Below are 14,874 nucleotides of genomic sequence, written 5' to 3'. Positions count from 1 at the left end.
ATTCACACCCGATACCCAAATCTAGGCCTATCAGACTCGCGGTCTGATCATCATCACCGATGACTTGAGTGAGTATCCATACCCATGGAACGGGAACCAGACCACTCCCTTAGCATTCTGCCCTGCCGGTACGATACCACCTAAATATCTGCCGTTGAGATTGGAGTTATGACATGAGGAATACCACCAAGCTCCGGTGTACTCCTGAGCACAGTTACCGTGCCAAAGGTCATTGTCGCGGTCAAAGGTCGAGAATTGCTGGCCATTGTGGGCAGAAAGGGCGTCACCTACACACACAAAAAAGAAGCAAAAGTTATTACAAAACTTAGTTTTAGAATCCAAGTTAGGATTTCTTGAGTTGTAAGTGTGCGTATTTCGGTCGCGATCAATGGGAGACTTTGGAACGGCAGGTGGCAGCAGACTAAGCAGGTATCCATTGTTTACATTGTTCTGAGCATGCGCACAATTCTAAGAACAATGGATTTACCTGATAAGTCTGCTGCCACCCAGAGTTCCTAAAAGTCTCAACTGTTTCGGTTGCATTGTCCATTGGTTTGTCACTAGGCGATGACTGAAACAGTTATTGGTTTACACAGCCACTAAACGGGCATTTTTTATGACGTCATGATTAAGCACCACCAAGTGACTGATAAAAAATTACCTGCTGGACCTCCTGTAAAACCAGCCACTCGCAACGTGTAGTTGGTGGCCTCACTCCCTACATAGAAATGCCTGTAGTGAGCCTCGACGAATGTGAACTGCCAATCCTCCAAAACAACGAGTAGTTCGTAACGAGCTTGTGCCGATAGGGCATGAATCACCTCGTTCCCAAGCCACATCTCTCCCGAGTTGTAACCAAACCCATTCCTGTAGGAGAGCCAGTCACGAAAGAATTCTTTGCGCCCATTGACACGACGGTGAATCACCTGAGGCGTAAATATAAAAATAAATAAAAAAACAAGAATATTACTCTGTGTCCATTGGTTGATCTACTGTCACATGGAGGTGTTACTCTTTGTTCATTGGTTGATCTTAAGTCACATGGTGTTGCGGAAATCTTTGTTCATTGGTTAATCTAATGGTGATATATTCTTTGTCCATTGGTCGATCACATGGAATTGATACTTTTTGTCCATTGGTTGATCTAAATGTCACATGATATTGATACTTTTTGTCCATTGGTTGACCGAATTTACAACAACATGTATTGATATTATTTTGAAAACCATTTCTAGCCAAATTTCATCGGGCCCGTAAGACTAGTGCCAGCAGAGAAAGACATGGGACCCGTCTATATAAACTTAAGTATTGTTTCAACTATTGGTAGATTTTGCGAACGCAAGGGGGTATAGAACAGGTATTGGTGTCATCATGGTTGTATACACATGTACATCGGCGTAAACTGCGAATCTGACGCCATGGGATTGGATCCGAGGTCAAAGGTGAATATGGCATGTCTCGAATTTTGTTGAATCACGGAGAAAAGAATGTTGACTCTGTGTATGGTTGAATGGAATGTTTGCAATGTTTAAGCTTATTGATTATTAGTTATCGATTATCTTACCGTCCATCCACCGCCTTGCTGTGATTGATCACAGAACACTCTGATTGGCTTACAACGTTCGGAGAATGCTGGGAAAACTGTGTATATACCGTCACGCCCACCGCCAAGTTCCCGGATGTCTTGACAATTTGTCGGCATATGCACAGGAGCTGTTTCATACAGAAGAACAGACAACTTCGTTATATAAAGAAACGCCGGTATAATGAAATGATGATAAAAAAACAACCGTATAAAGAAACAACCGTATAAAGAAACAACCGTTTGTTAAGTAAGAACGGTATAAAGACACAACCGTTTGGTATAGAGTAAGAACGTTATAAAGAAACCACGGTTGTAAAGAAACAACGTATAAGAAATAAAGGTATTTTATTTCTGCAAACTTAGGCTGTATTCCAGTTTAATAGTAATATAAGAAGAAGACATACATTGATTTCGAACCCTTATTAGAGTTTAGACTCAATCCCTGTCCGTTTTCACTGTGCCTAAGAAACGGTGATATTCACGCGAATAAAGCGTTTCAAAGATTTATACGAAGACGCAAACTCGCCGCATCGTAGCAATGAAGTCTTTTGAGGTGGCTAGGGCTAGAAATTGACATGGGGTGATGCAACTTCAAGCTTCACTACATCGCCTAGCAAATAATTGTTCCAGAATAAAATTAAAATAAAACAAATGGTGAGCATATACTTACATCCACCAGCAGCCGCGTTGTATACCCCTCCACAGCAAGTCTTATCAGCGTTGGTTGCGATGGTTGGTCCGCCGACCGTCGGGCCAGCTGGACTGAACGGGCCCACTGGAGTACCCTCAGCCGGTCCACCCGCAGCCGGTCCACCAACGCTAGGACCACCGCCCCCGGTAGTGGGGCCTGAACCCGGGCCCGAACCCGGGCCCGTACCCGGGCCCGTACCCGGGCCCGAACCCGGGCCCGAACCCGGACCAACACCCGGACCAACACCCGGACCAACACCCGGACCAACACCCGGACCAACACCCGGGTCAACACCGGGACCCGAACCCGGACCCGAACCGGGACCCGAACCCGGACCCGAACCCGGACCCGAACCCGGACCCGCACCGGGGCTCTGTGAAATCGTATGAAAGGCGCATAGAAGCACCACTAACAACCCAACAGTCCACATACTTCTTGTTCCTTTTTAGGATACTAAACTGCAGATGAAATAAAAAATCAAACCAACTTTCTGTAGAGTTTTAGGATCACACGAGGTGCCACGGCGAACAGGAGTAGCAGTGCAATCGAGCTGAGATGCCTCAGCGACTCCCGGCACCGATCCACCCTCAAAAAATTGGTGACTCACACGCCATAAAGACTCGCTCATTACGAGCAGAGGGGAGTCCGAAAACTCAAAACTTTCCTCTGAAAACTATACAGAAAATCATCTTTTGATATGCATTGGTCAATATAAAAGAGTTTCTTCTTTTGCTGGAAACAGCCAAACATGCTTCAACTCATAATTTGTTGATTTTTGGGGCTAAAATTGATATTTTAACAAATTTGGTTTTGGCTGAATTGTTCCCTTTAGTGTGACTTTCTTCCTTAAGACCTTACAAGGAGAATCAACCGGTAATTGGTTTTAAGTTGAACGGAAACAAAGTCGTGACGCATAACATCATGTGATAGCTATTTATAAGATTCCGGAATACGTTCATATAACTAGTATAGATCTTTATATTCCAGATACCGGTCTAACTATTGCTATATAGGGGACTTATTGGTTTTTACAAGAATCCACTGTAAGTAGTTGCAAAAGTTTTGAACTGTAACTAAAACAAAATAAGATAACTAATAGCCTTCGAGAAAGACTATTAGTCAAAACCTAAAATGACACCACCTGTAACTACACGCGTACCATGATTATCCTTTCCAATTGATCTAGTCTTGTAATTTCCTAAAATAATATGTTCTGTTTTTGTTATCAACTCTCAATATGTATTTATGGCTGCATAGCAAACAAACTGTTAAAAACAGTTTAGTTACAAACAATCATTGTTTTGAGCTATTTTTGCTGTATGCATTACACCTTTTACTTTACTTTCATTTTAACAATCAAAATATAAATTAAAACCAAATAATTTATATTATAAAGGGTCCAGGGCCTTTTTCCTGGTGCCCTCCTTGAATCACCCTTGTTCCTTTTTCTTGTATGTTTTATGATTATTTATTGTGATATTTGGAAATAAAAAACAAACAAACAAACAATCAATAAACCTATGACCATAATGAGTGGGTTTGCATTAAAACAAAATAAATCAAAGTCATTGAGGGCACGCACTTAGACAAGGGGATTGAAATACTAAAAAAAACAAGACGCTAGAATGATTATACACTATAATATGATTACAAAACCGGAAGTAAAAACTTGCATGTGCAATTTTGTAACCGGGGAGGTGGGGGCGGGGGCAGGTGGTTGGAGATGGGGGTACGCAAGGGTGCATCCACACGCTCGGTACCCATGCAACCTCTTTCCCAACAAGACAATTGAATGGTTCGTCACATAAAACAGCCAGCTAAATTATGTCTTTGCCCCCCCTCCCCAAAATGAAATTGTCTACGACAATGTGTTGGTGGTTGCGCATTATAATGTGCGTCACAAAAGAAGCGATCAATGGATCAAGGAATATGGAACTTTTGCCAACTTTCTGAATTAGACTTTATTAAATGCGTGTCTGACCTTTCGTACATGAGTCTCAAAGTCTTTCGTAATTTAATTTAAATAATCCCGGATGGCATTTATTAGAACCTTCCTATTACTGGTCTGGGTTGACCGCAGTGCACCCTGACGTCTCTTGTATTAAGCGGGTCATTGTTGACCTATGCCAGACTAGTCACAAAGGCATATGGGTCACGCAGTGATGAGCGAACAAGACAAGAGGTACGTTAGATTTTGGTCAATGTTGAACTACTAAGAGATCAATAAATTGCAGTTATAGATGTCACAGAGATATTGAAGAATTGGTAACATTATAATGTCATTATGTAGTCTGAGAAAACACCAGCTCTTTCCAGAGCCATCACTACTCACAAAAGAGATTTCTTACATGATGTCACCGCAAATCTGACCTAGTCATCACGTCTCTTATAAGATCTTGTAGTCAATCTTGACCTATTAGACTAATTGCAGTCATGGATAAGGTCACAGATATAGGCCCTTTTCGAAACCACGGCTTCTGCTTTGGAATCGGCTTCAGGCTCTGTCCTATTGTCTGAACCACTGAGCACGTACGTAGGGCAGGCACGCGCAGTATTGTCGGAACAACCGCAGGGCCATGGCTAGCCTGAATCGAATCTGGAGTCGAATAGAAGCAGTGGTTTCGAAAAGGGTCACAGACGAATGGTCATTTCTATGAGCAGAAACCGGCTCTTCTCAGAGCCATGACTACCCACAGAAGAGCTAGAACCCCTTACATATTGTCACTACAAACACTTCTTGCTTAGTCATCATGTCTCTTATAAGATCTTAGTCAATCTTGACCTAAAAGTGATTGCAGTCATGAATAAGGTCATATATTTAGACGAATGCCCATTCCTGAGATGAGCTGAAACCGGTTCTCCCCAGAGCCACCACTACCCACTAAAATCTCCGGACATATCTCGTTGGGACCCTGCCCCCTTTCAATGTTGGTTCTGATTGCACGGTCTTCTTCTGCGTTCCAGTCAACATTGAGCGCGGGGACGGGGGACTGGGGGCGGGGGATGTTTTTTGTCAGGGGGAAGTTATGGAGTGGTTTTATGTAACGTTGGGAATGGGTGACCCAAGCATATTACTGTCACTGCAAACATTACTTGCTTATAGTCATCATATCTCTTTAATAATATCTTAGTCAATCTTGACCTAAGACTAATTGCAGTATAAATAAGGTCACAGATTAGATAGCCTTGATCAAGGCGCTACAGCCAGCCGCGACCTGCAAAATCCCAGTCTCCGTCACTGAGTTCCGCCAGCGCACCCCATACATAACACAGTGCATATAATACGTGTACAGCGTATGTACACACACATACCTATTGTATGTATGTACATTACATGTACCATCTGTATGGTACACGTACGTACATCATGAGTACTTTCTAAGTAGCGCCTTGATGGTTTTGTAACTGCCAAAATTTAGGGCGGAGCTCATTATGGTAATGTTTACTAACAACCCGTTCTCATTGGTTGTTGGTTGACCTATAAACTCTTGCTGCGATGTCAATCACAACGTTCTGCAAGCACACGCACGTGCTCCGACGACGTAAACAACAAGCCGTGGCTGCTGTGCAAAAAAATGCAATGGCGGCGGGCGAGAGGAAGAAATCCCTACCCTAAAACAAAGTTGTGTAAATCAATGGTGTATAATTTGCAACAGTAGCCTACATCGTGGCACAACTGCAGAAGCTTTCAACAAGATAAAACAACCAAGTTTAATGCACCAATCATGGATTTAGAAATAAGAAGGAAGAAAATGGGACCATATAGTGTGTGAAGTGTGTTTGAGAAAAGTTCAAAAAGTATCAAGGTGTCATGGGTTTCCGGCAATGGCTACTTGGTTAGAATTATGTTGGACATACCCCATCCCCTTGAAGCACTAACATTTAATAAGATTCTGTTTTCCCCATTTCAGACCAGATGAGATAAGAAACCCAGCTGTTTATTTTGACTACACATATTATGCGTTACGTTTCTCGCAGTAAATCAAAGTTGGGGATCGAAAATAAATTATGTGTTGGTCAAAAACATACCAGACGGTAGAAGATGGCGTATGGCTGAACAACAACTACAAGTAAAGATCAATTTCATAAACTAACTCTAGCCATACTACTACACTACAACGTTACACTTATAGTAAAGCAGCTTCCCATTCAGGGACAAATCTACCAGCTACATTGTACTGATGCTAGTCCTCGTGTTATAATGAAACGCAAGACAACGGGGCCAAGGAACCCCTCCTCACTTTGATATGGTGGCCCTGAAGGGACATCGCATATCGCAAACGTGTGCGCATACGTATGCAATGTCGTGAAACAATTCGCAAATATGTGCGCACACGAATGCAATGTCGTGAAACAATTCGCGAATATGTGCGCACACGTATGCAATGTCGTGAAACAATTCGCGAATATGTGCGCACACGTATGCAATGTCGTGAAACAATTCGCGAATATGTGCGCACACGTATGCAATGTCGTGAAACAATTCGCGAATATGTGCGCACACGTCTGCGAATATTATTTGCGATGTCGTGAATTTTATTGCATACCATGTTGCATACCTTTGAATAAAATGTCTAATGATCTGGGGGGTTTCTTTCCAACAGTGAGATAAGCGGTAGTCATTGCAGCAGTAGTCTTTGTTGTGAGGCAAGCGAGGCGTGTGGTCGTCCTTGACCTGGTGCCAAGTTCCTGGGTATACACATGCTTTACAGAGGGAGCCTGCTGTAGCGCCACAGTACTCCCTAGATCGGTAACAAATTATCCACAACTATGACATCATCCTAATGGTATGCAACATGGTATGCAATAAAATTCACGACATTGCAAAACAAATCGCACTCGTGTGCGCACATATTCACGATTTGGTTCACGAAATTGCATACGTGTGCGCACATATTCACGATTTGGTTCACAAAATTGCATACGTGTGCGCACATATTCGCGATTTGTTTCACGACATTGCATACGTGTGCGCACATATTCGCGATTTGTTTCACGACATTGCATACGTGTGCGCACATATTCGCGAATTGTTTCACGACATTGCATACGTGTGCGCACATATTCGCGAATTGTTTCACGATATTGTATACGTGTGCGCATATATTCGCGATTTGTTTCACGACATTGCATACGTGTGCGCACACGTTTGCGTTATGCGATGTCCCTTCGGGGCCACCATACTTTGAAGTTTTTTGACACCGTACCGACCGAGCGAGGCTTGTCCGGCTCACATCGGTAGCCCGTGTACCGTCCGGCAGCGCATTCAGACCCATTATACATTATAGTGACACCACGCTCATGTCCATACAGCTAGCGTACAGCGTTACACACACAAACATACACACATGGATGTGGCATGATTGCTAGCAGTAATACGTCATTCTCAATCGCGCTTGTGATTGGCCAATGTTTAGAATGACATGCCCAGATCATGCACGCCCTTTTATCGGAATTCCGATAAAGCTGTTACAAACCCATCAAGGCTGGTTTGAGCCACGTGTGCGAGGTTGAAAGTAGAAAGACACGACCGTACTCACGACTTCGCTATACTGTTCTCACTGTACAATGTACTGTACATACAATGTACTGTATACATGTACATTGTTCGTGTATGCACAGCGTGCAGACTGCCGAATCGCGCCGGGCCGGGGCACACTACGCCAACAGCCTTGAGTCAAGGCTACAGATTAGACGAATAGTTCACAATATAAGGCCATCAAGTATCTTTAGTCTGCAGTCACACTTGACCTAGCGTACAGTCATACACGAAGGTCACCTAGAGGTCACAAAGAGAGTGGCAAGGTCACACAAAAAGTAAAAGTAAAGGTTTGTGGCACCCGTTGTAAATGCATGCTAAAAGAAAATCTGCGATGGAAACTTAAATAATGTCATCCTTAATGGTTCTGGTGCCTTATCTCCTCAAATAGGATGTGTCATGAAAGTGCTTGTGGCTAGATACCAGACTAATTCCATTTCACTGCCCCCCCCCCCCGCACATGAGCTCATGCCAATTGAATGATTCATTTTAATAATAGACCCAAGGTGACAATGTGGGCACAATAATACATAATTTAGGTTGAAAAAAAGAAAAATTTACTGCGTTGGTTCGAATCAGTCTACGTTGCAACGTAGCGGCGATCTACCAATGAGTTAACTAGCCGGTCGTTGGTTAAAGTCCTGCTCTGTCAATTTGTCTTTGTTCAACCCCAAATTATTCATAAATTTATTAAGTCAGTCTCCTTCGTGGTTCCTACTCAATACTAATTATGGCGATCAAATTTTAATCTTATGAAATTGATGTATTACTGTTTGATTGGCTGATGTTGGCAGTGAATAAATGAAATTGTAGCCCTATAGCTAGTTTCAAAGCAAGAGAAAATCTAGTGAATATCAGTCAGAAGTCATTTTTATAATTTGAATCAAATTAAATCATTTTTATTTCGCGTCTTTTAGAATCGATGTTTCTCAACATAAGCTTAACATTGCACAATTTAGTCTACTTTATTTCTTAAGAAATATTCATTAATATCACTTTTCATCACTGTTCACCAATACTTCCATGTAAACGCACTTTCTTAAACAGTATTTGTTTATACTGGCTTCATTTTATTATTTATTATAAAATTTATTTACAATTTAATTGCAAAGAACATCAATACCTGACACAAATTAAACAAGAAATTTTTGAATGGAAAAATACCATTAAAAATTACCAATTATTAACACGGTAAAAGATGTAAACGTTTAGGAATTATGGATTCGTTTTAAGTTTTTTTTTATTTAACATTAAAATATGTTCTAACTTATATAAACAAGGAACAGACATTTTTCAGATCCTGCAATTTGAAATTCGACATCTTGTTCAAAGAATTTTTTTTTAAACATGGATTATGTTTTGATTAATGCCAAATGAAAGTTTCTTCGTTCTTTCTAACCCCCGCTCTATATTCATCTGATAAACTAGTTGCCGCCAAACATTGCTAAGCACAGAGTATTATTGCTTAGCAGAAACAGGTTACCAGCCAAAATTGCATCAAGTTTGCATACTAGTGGCTGGTCCCTCACTCAATTTGTCAAGCAAAACTTTCTGTTTTATGAAATAATTGTACTCAGAATCGCACCAACTGAAAAGCAGTTTACCAGTTTAAAAAAACCGGGCAAGTGAACCAGTTTAAACAAAATGGCGGCCCCGTTGGAAACCACGTGACTAAATCCTTGGACATATCATCATGACCGCAGTTTTCCACCGACTGAAAAACAGGAAACCAGTTAAAACAAAATGGCGGCCTCTTTTGAAACCATAATTGGACTACAACCAGGGTACCAGTTAAAACAAAATGGCGGCCCCCATTAGAAAACATGTGACTAAATCCTTGGGCGTATCATCATGACCGTAGTTTTGAGGGAGTAAGTGTACCCAGTCCAAGGGTTCCAGACGATTCCCTGACCGTAAGCACTAGGCGAGTTACCGCGTAGGTACCGGCCGTTGAGGTTGGACTGGAGGCAGCTGTTGTACCACCAAGCCCCCGTGTAATCGGACGCGCAGTTACCCAAGAAACGATCGTTGTCACGGTCGACGGTCGAGAACATCATCCCGTTGTGCTGGGAGAGACCATCACCTGAGGAAAAAAGACGAATTTGAATGATTAAGGGTCTACTCTAAAACGATAGGAAAAGATTACTGCACGGGGTGATTCTCCTTACACTAAATAATTATGCTGATCGGCGATGTGCAGTAACACTTCTAAAATTCGTTGTTTTTCAGATGGGTCTTTAAAGGCAAGGGGAGTTGCAGAGTGATGGTAGTTGAGACGTGGAGAAAGACAAGGGCGGAGTGCAATTCAAGAAATTAAGGTTGGTGCAGTACACAGTCTAGCATTTGTACAACCTATTCTAAAATAATAAAATTATACCAAAACGCTATAGATAAGTTCGTTGACCTAAAATAGACCAAGCATGGATCATTGCGGCACCACAGACATTTTCAACGGGTTTACAGGGGGCATTTTTTCTCTGTAGTGTTTAATTGCCATTCTAAAAAAAAAATCATAATTTTTCCCCCAAGGGTTCCCTTTTTGAATCGAATCAAATATCCCCATTGAAACGCACTGTGTCAGTGACAATGTTGGTGTACAGAAAACCACAATATTGCTTCAGGGTTTTGTTCTTACCAACATCACTGCTGGGGTCGTAGTTCTTAACGTGGAGGGTGTAATTTCCAGCCTCTTCCCCAAGCCAGAAGCTCCAATAGTGCACTTTGACTATAGTGAACCTCCAGTCCTCCATGAAGACCATCAACTCGTAGGGCCCCTGGATTGAAATGTGATGAATGATGTCGAGACCAAGCCAGAACTCCCCAGTCAGGAACCCGAAACCGTTTCGGTATTCGTCCCATCCACGCTCAAAGTCCACCCAACCATTCATACGTCGCTGGATCACCTTTAGGGAGAAACAAAATTTTCTTGAAGACCATCAAAGCATAATGATCGAAACGTCGACTTGTATTATAACATAAACTGAACAGGATGAATAAATTATATTGGTTTTGGTTCAACCCTTTACGCTGATGTGTGTAAGCACTGTATACTCAGTACTTTCCCGAGTTCTTAAAAAAAATCACAGGCATACTACTCGTTGGGATTCGAACCCACGACCTTTGCAATTCTGGAGCAGTGTCAAGAAACTGAATACATAAAAAAAATACTATTTAGTTTGGTTTTATAACCTTTTAACTGATGTGTGTTAGCACTGTATACTCAGTACTTTTGTGTACCCAAGTTCTGTGACAACAAATCGCATTGTATATTACTCGGGTGGGATTCGAACCTACGATCTAATAAACTAAATCATTTACTTACCGTCCAGCCACCTCCTTCAGTTGCTTGGTCACAGTATACCCTGACTCCTTCACAGCTATCAACATAGGCAGGATAAACGGTGTACAGACCATCCTTTCCTCCGCCCAATTCTCTGATGTCATTGCAGTCCTTTGGTAAAAACTCAGGTGCTGCAAAAAAAATCATCAAAGTTTTAAGTTACTTCGCAAAGATTTCGGCTTTGTTGAACTCTCAAATCCTACCATTGTTGTTTCGTGATTTAGGATCAGGGCCCAATTTCATAGAGCTGCTAAGCACAAAAATTTGCTTAGCTTGAAGTTTCTTCCTTGATTAAAGCAGGTTTACCAACCGAATTTCCATGTTGCATATTGCTTTTTACTGGTATTCAGCTGTTGTTTGCTCATCCTGAAAATCACGTGGAAATGGTTGGTAATCCTGTTTTTATCGAGGAAGAAATTTCATGCTTAGCAAACATTTTGTGCTTAGCAGCTCTATGAAGTTTGGCCCAGGTCACACAAGGCAACTTTACAAGAAACCGGTTTCAGACAATCTCAAAGAAGAAAAGGCATCCACATCACAACGATCACCCATTTCTCTTAGCGATCGTAAGACATTGTGCGAAAAGTTACTCATATATGCTACCCATGTGGTCATGCAGCATGCATTGCAGTTTGGTTGCCTTCAAGATGCCCCTAAGTTGCCTCGGATCGTGTTACCAAACCCTATAATAATATATAACATCAAAATTGAAAACTCTGATCATGCAGTTTAAAACACAAAATTTGAATCGGTTCAGGTTTACGTTCGTGAAAACAAGTTTGCCCACTTGAAAAAGGTAGACAAGGATTTTGAGAGTTTCGTTTAGTAACCACACCTGTAAGAGGGGTTGGGTGGGTGTGGGCGTGAGGAGGGGGGGGGGGCTGTTTCAATCCCTTTCAAAGCTACTTTTAAGTTCTTACCATTTCCAGTTAGTCCTCCGAATAAGATACCATTACAGCACTCGTCTGGGCAGCATTTGTCGGCTTTATCTGAGAACTTAGCTCTTATTGATACCGCGATACAAAGGAGTAACGCGACTACTCTTACCACTCCCTCCATCTTGAATTGAAGAGTTACTCAAAGATCTTCCTAAAAAGGTCTAACCAACCTTAGAAGTTGTCTTAAATTCAAAGTGTTCCCAAACACATCAAGAAGTTAGTAGCAGAGTTCGGAGGGCTTGGTATGGTTCAGGCTCTTGGCGTAATGGTAAAGGAAGGTGTTGCCCCCCTCACGAGCGCGTAAGCCAGCCGGCCGGCTGTGCTAAAATGACTCATAGACAACGTACGTAACGTGGGACAGTCCATTTCAAAGTAGGGTTGTTTAATATGAGGTCACACCCACACCAACCGCCCTCATCGTCTTAGACTTTAACTACATAATGACATCTTAGCTTTTGGTGTTACATCGTATCTGTTTTAAGTGATAAACAATTTAAAAATTATGGAAACAGTTTTGGGGATCTTGGGTGCGATTTGAGTTGACTGACTCTAGAGTCGAGTTTGCAAAGTGAAAATCCCTTTAAGACAACGCGCGTCATAGCCTCGACTATGCACTACCTGACACGAAGCACAAATAAGCGGATAAGGTCAATGAGGGTAGAGTTTGGGTAACGGAAACATGGATTAAAAACATTCATCCACTCCCTTGACTAAAAGGTTTTTTATTTTCGTAGTAATTACTCAATTTTGCTCCTGTTGAAGGTCGGGGAAAGGTCTGACCCTTTACAGTAGTCCCCTCTGCCAAAAAATAAAGGTCGATACACAATTTAAAAGGGGATGTAATCCTTAAGTTTGGGTAACTGTTTGTTTGTTTGTTTGTTTCCATGGTCTTCCCGACAAGGGAACTTGCCAAGCTCCCCTGTTTGCCGTGGACATAAACACCAAGCTGGCAATGCAACCTCTCTCACACGAACATTGGTTCAACGTCTATGGTTATGAATCGCACAAGTCAAGAATTTGTGACTCATTAACTGAAAACTTTAATACCTTATCTAGTCATTGTGAAATCAGCGGTTAGTTGGTAGGATTCGAACCAACAACCTCGTGATTGCTGGACCACGGTGACCCCAGTACGTGTGATAGTTGTGTTCTTCAATCCCTGAACCTATTCATAACTTCCAAAGGAAAAAAAAGCTGTTTTGTTGGTCTTATTATTTTTAACGCATGACATCTGTACCCAATATCAAAGAGCGGAATGCAGCTAGCACTATAAAGTTAGGCCTGCAAGAACAAGGTCACCAGCCAAAATATACCATGTGATTAAAAATTGTGACTGGTATCCTGACCGTTTCTGTCAAGTGATAATAATCTGCTGAAGTGAAATCGGACCCTGGTATTAAGTGGTACTTGAACTGCTCAAGTGTCTCTGTAATACATCAAACTAGAAGCTGAAAATAGTTGCAATGTCTCCGCTATATATAGGTCTGACTATTCAGTCTGATGACGTCATACACCTGTTAGAGTTCTGTGTACATACATGTACATGTACATACATGTACGTATTGGAACCATCAAATCTCACCCAATGGATATGGGTGTGTAATGACGTGGTTAGCTTACCCTTATAGCATTAAGTCTAGTCGCAGTCCCAATGACTGAGATTCTAAAACACGTGTACTTAGTTGAAAATGTGAGACAGAAACATTGAGGGCATGCTATAAATAACCATTACGTCTCACGTTGTACATGTTTCAACATGGATTTTTCATTAACGCCTGTTTACAAGAGACGCATTGCTAATTCGGACTTCTCCCCTCTGTTGTAGTATGCAGGATGAGCAGATAAGCCCGTTAAATGTATAGCTCTGATTGGGTGAGTTGGACAACTTGCAATTAGAAGCAATTTCGGTTCGTTAAACCCCTTGTGTGCGCCCCCAGGGTGCCGAACTAGACTGCAATTATTTGGTTCAAAAACCGCATGGGTACAAACAGGGTGCCAGACTAGACTGTACATAATATTTGTGGACGGAAACATGGTGTCCGGCCACCATGCGACCAAAGAAAACTGACTCCTCCATGTCGCAAAACCCTTCGCTCGGCCCTAGCCACCAGGTTCTATCCAGGACCGCTGGGATGGGCTAATCAGCTTGGTCAGATTGTTGACCAGGAAGTACGTCATGCGTGCAGTGTGTGTGATGGTGAGTGTGATGCATGATGGGACTAAGCTTTAACCAATGAGCGTGCTTTATACGTTTGCTCATCCCAGCGCCGTTGATTAAGAAGAGGTGCTGTAACGAGCGAAGCAAAATCCTTCAAAATGAGCTCTGTTAAAGAGGAAAACGAAGAGCGCCATCTTTCGGCCAAACTTTCTTCGGCTCGTGTAAGGTGAGATACTCCTTATACCACAAATAGCTCATTGACTTTGGGGTGAACAACGTCTAGCCTGAAAATCTAGTCTGGCAGCATTGCAAGAATTTACAGCTGTAGAGGAGCGAGTGACAGTAATAAGTGTGTCGGTGTAGTAATGTTTATCCAGTATTAATGTCATTTAAGTCCTTTTTTGTTTGCGCACATCCACAAAGTTAAGTAATTCTTTAATAGAGTTTATAGTGAACCTAAAGGCAGTGGGGGTGGACACTATTTGTAATTACTCAAACACATTAATAGCATAAAACCTTACTTGGTAACGAGTAACGGAGAGCTGTTGGTGGTATAAAACATTGTGTGAAACAACTTCCTCTGAAGTGACTTAGTTTTTGAGAAAGAAGTAATTTCTCACTAA

General features: G+C 41.9%; 2 protein-coding genes across 2 annotated transcripts; both read right to left on the bottom strand.

Annotated features, from left to right (window-relative positions):
- Positions 1-22: 22 nt before the first annotated feature.
- Positions 23-2,825, bottom strand: LOC139948842 (microfibril-associated glycoprotein 4-like). Its single transcript, XM_071947185.1, has 4 exons — positions 2,256-2,825; positions 1,565-1,713; positions 662-926; positions 23-287 (listed from the first exon to the last, which is right to left on the bottom strand). Exons 1-4 carry the CDS (start codon positions 2,704-2,706, stop codon positions 31-33), a joined length of 1,122 nt encoding a protein of 373 aa, XP_071803286.1. The 5' UTR covers positions 2,707-2,825; the 3' UTR covers positions 23-30.
- Positions 2,826-8,726: 5,901 nt separating this feature from the next.
- Positions 8,727-12,359, bottom strand: LOC139948915 (fibrinogen C domain-containing protein 1-like). The gene is made up of 4 exons (XM_071947280.1): positions 12,076-12,359; positions 11,138-11,286; positions 10,451-10,718; positions 8,727-9,898 (listed from the first exon to the last, which is right to left on the bottom strand). The coding sequence occupies exons 1-4, from the start codon at positions 12,212-12,214 to the stop codon at positions 9,645-9,647; spliced, it is 810 nt and encodes a 269-aa protein (XP_071803381.1). The 5' UTR covers positions 12,215-12,359; the 3' UTR covers positions 8,727-9,644.
- Positions 12,360-14,874: the final 2,515 nt, after the last annotated feature.

This window comes from Asterias amurensis, chromosome 16 (assembly GCF_032118995.1).
Source record: "Asterias amurensis chromosome 16, ASM3211899v1".
Taxonomy (NCBI): Eukaryota; Metazoa; Echinodermata; class Asteroidea; order Forcipulatida; family Asteriidae; genus Asterias; species Asterias amurensis.
Note: the sequence above shows the minus strand (reverse complement) of the source record. Positions and strands in the feature narration are given on the sequence as shown.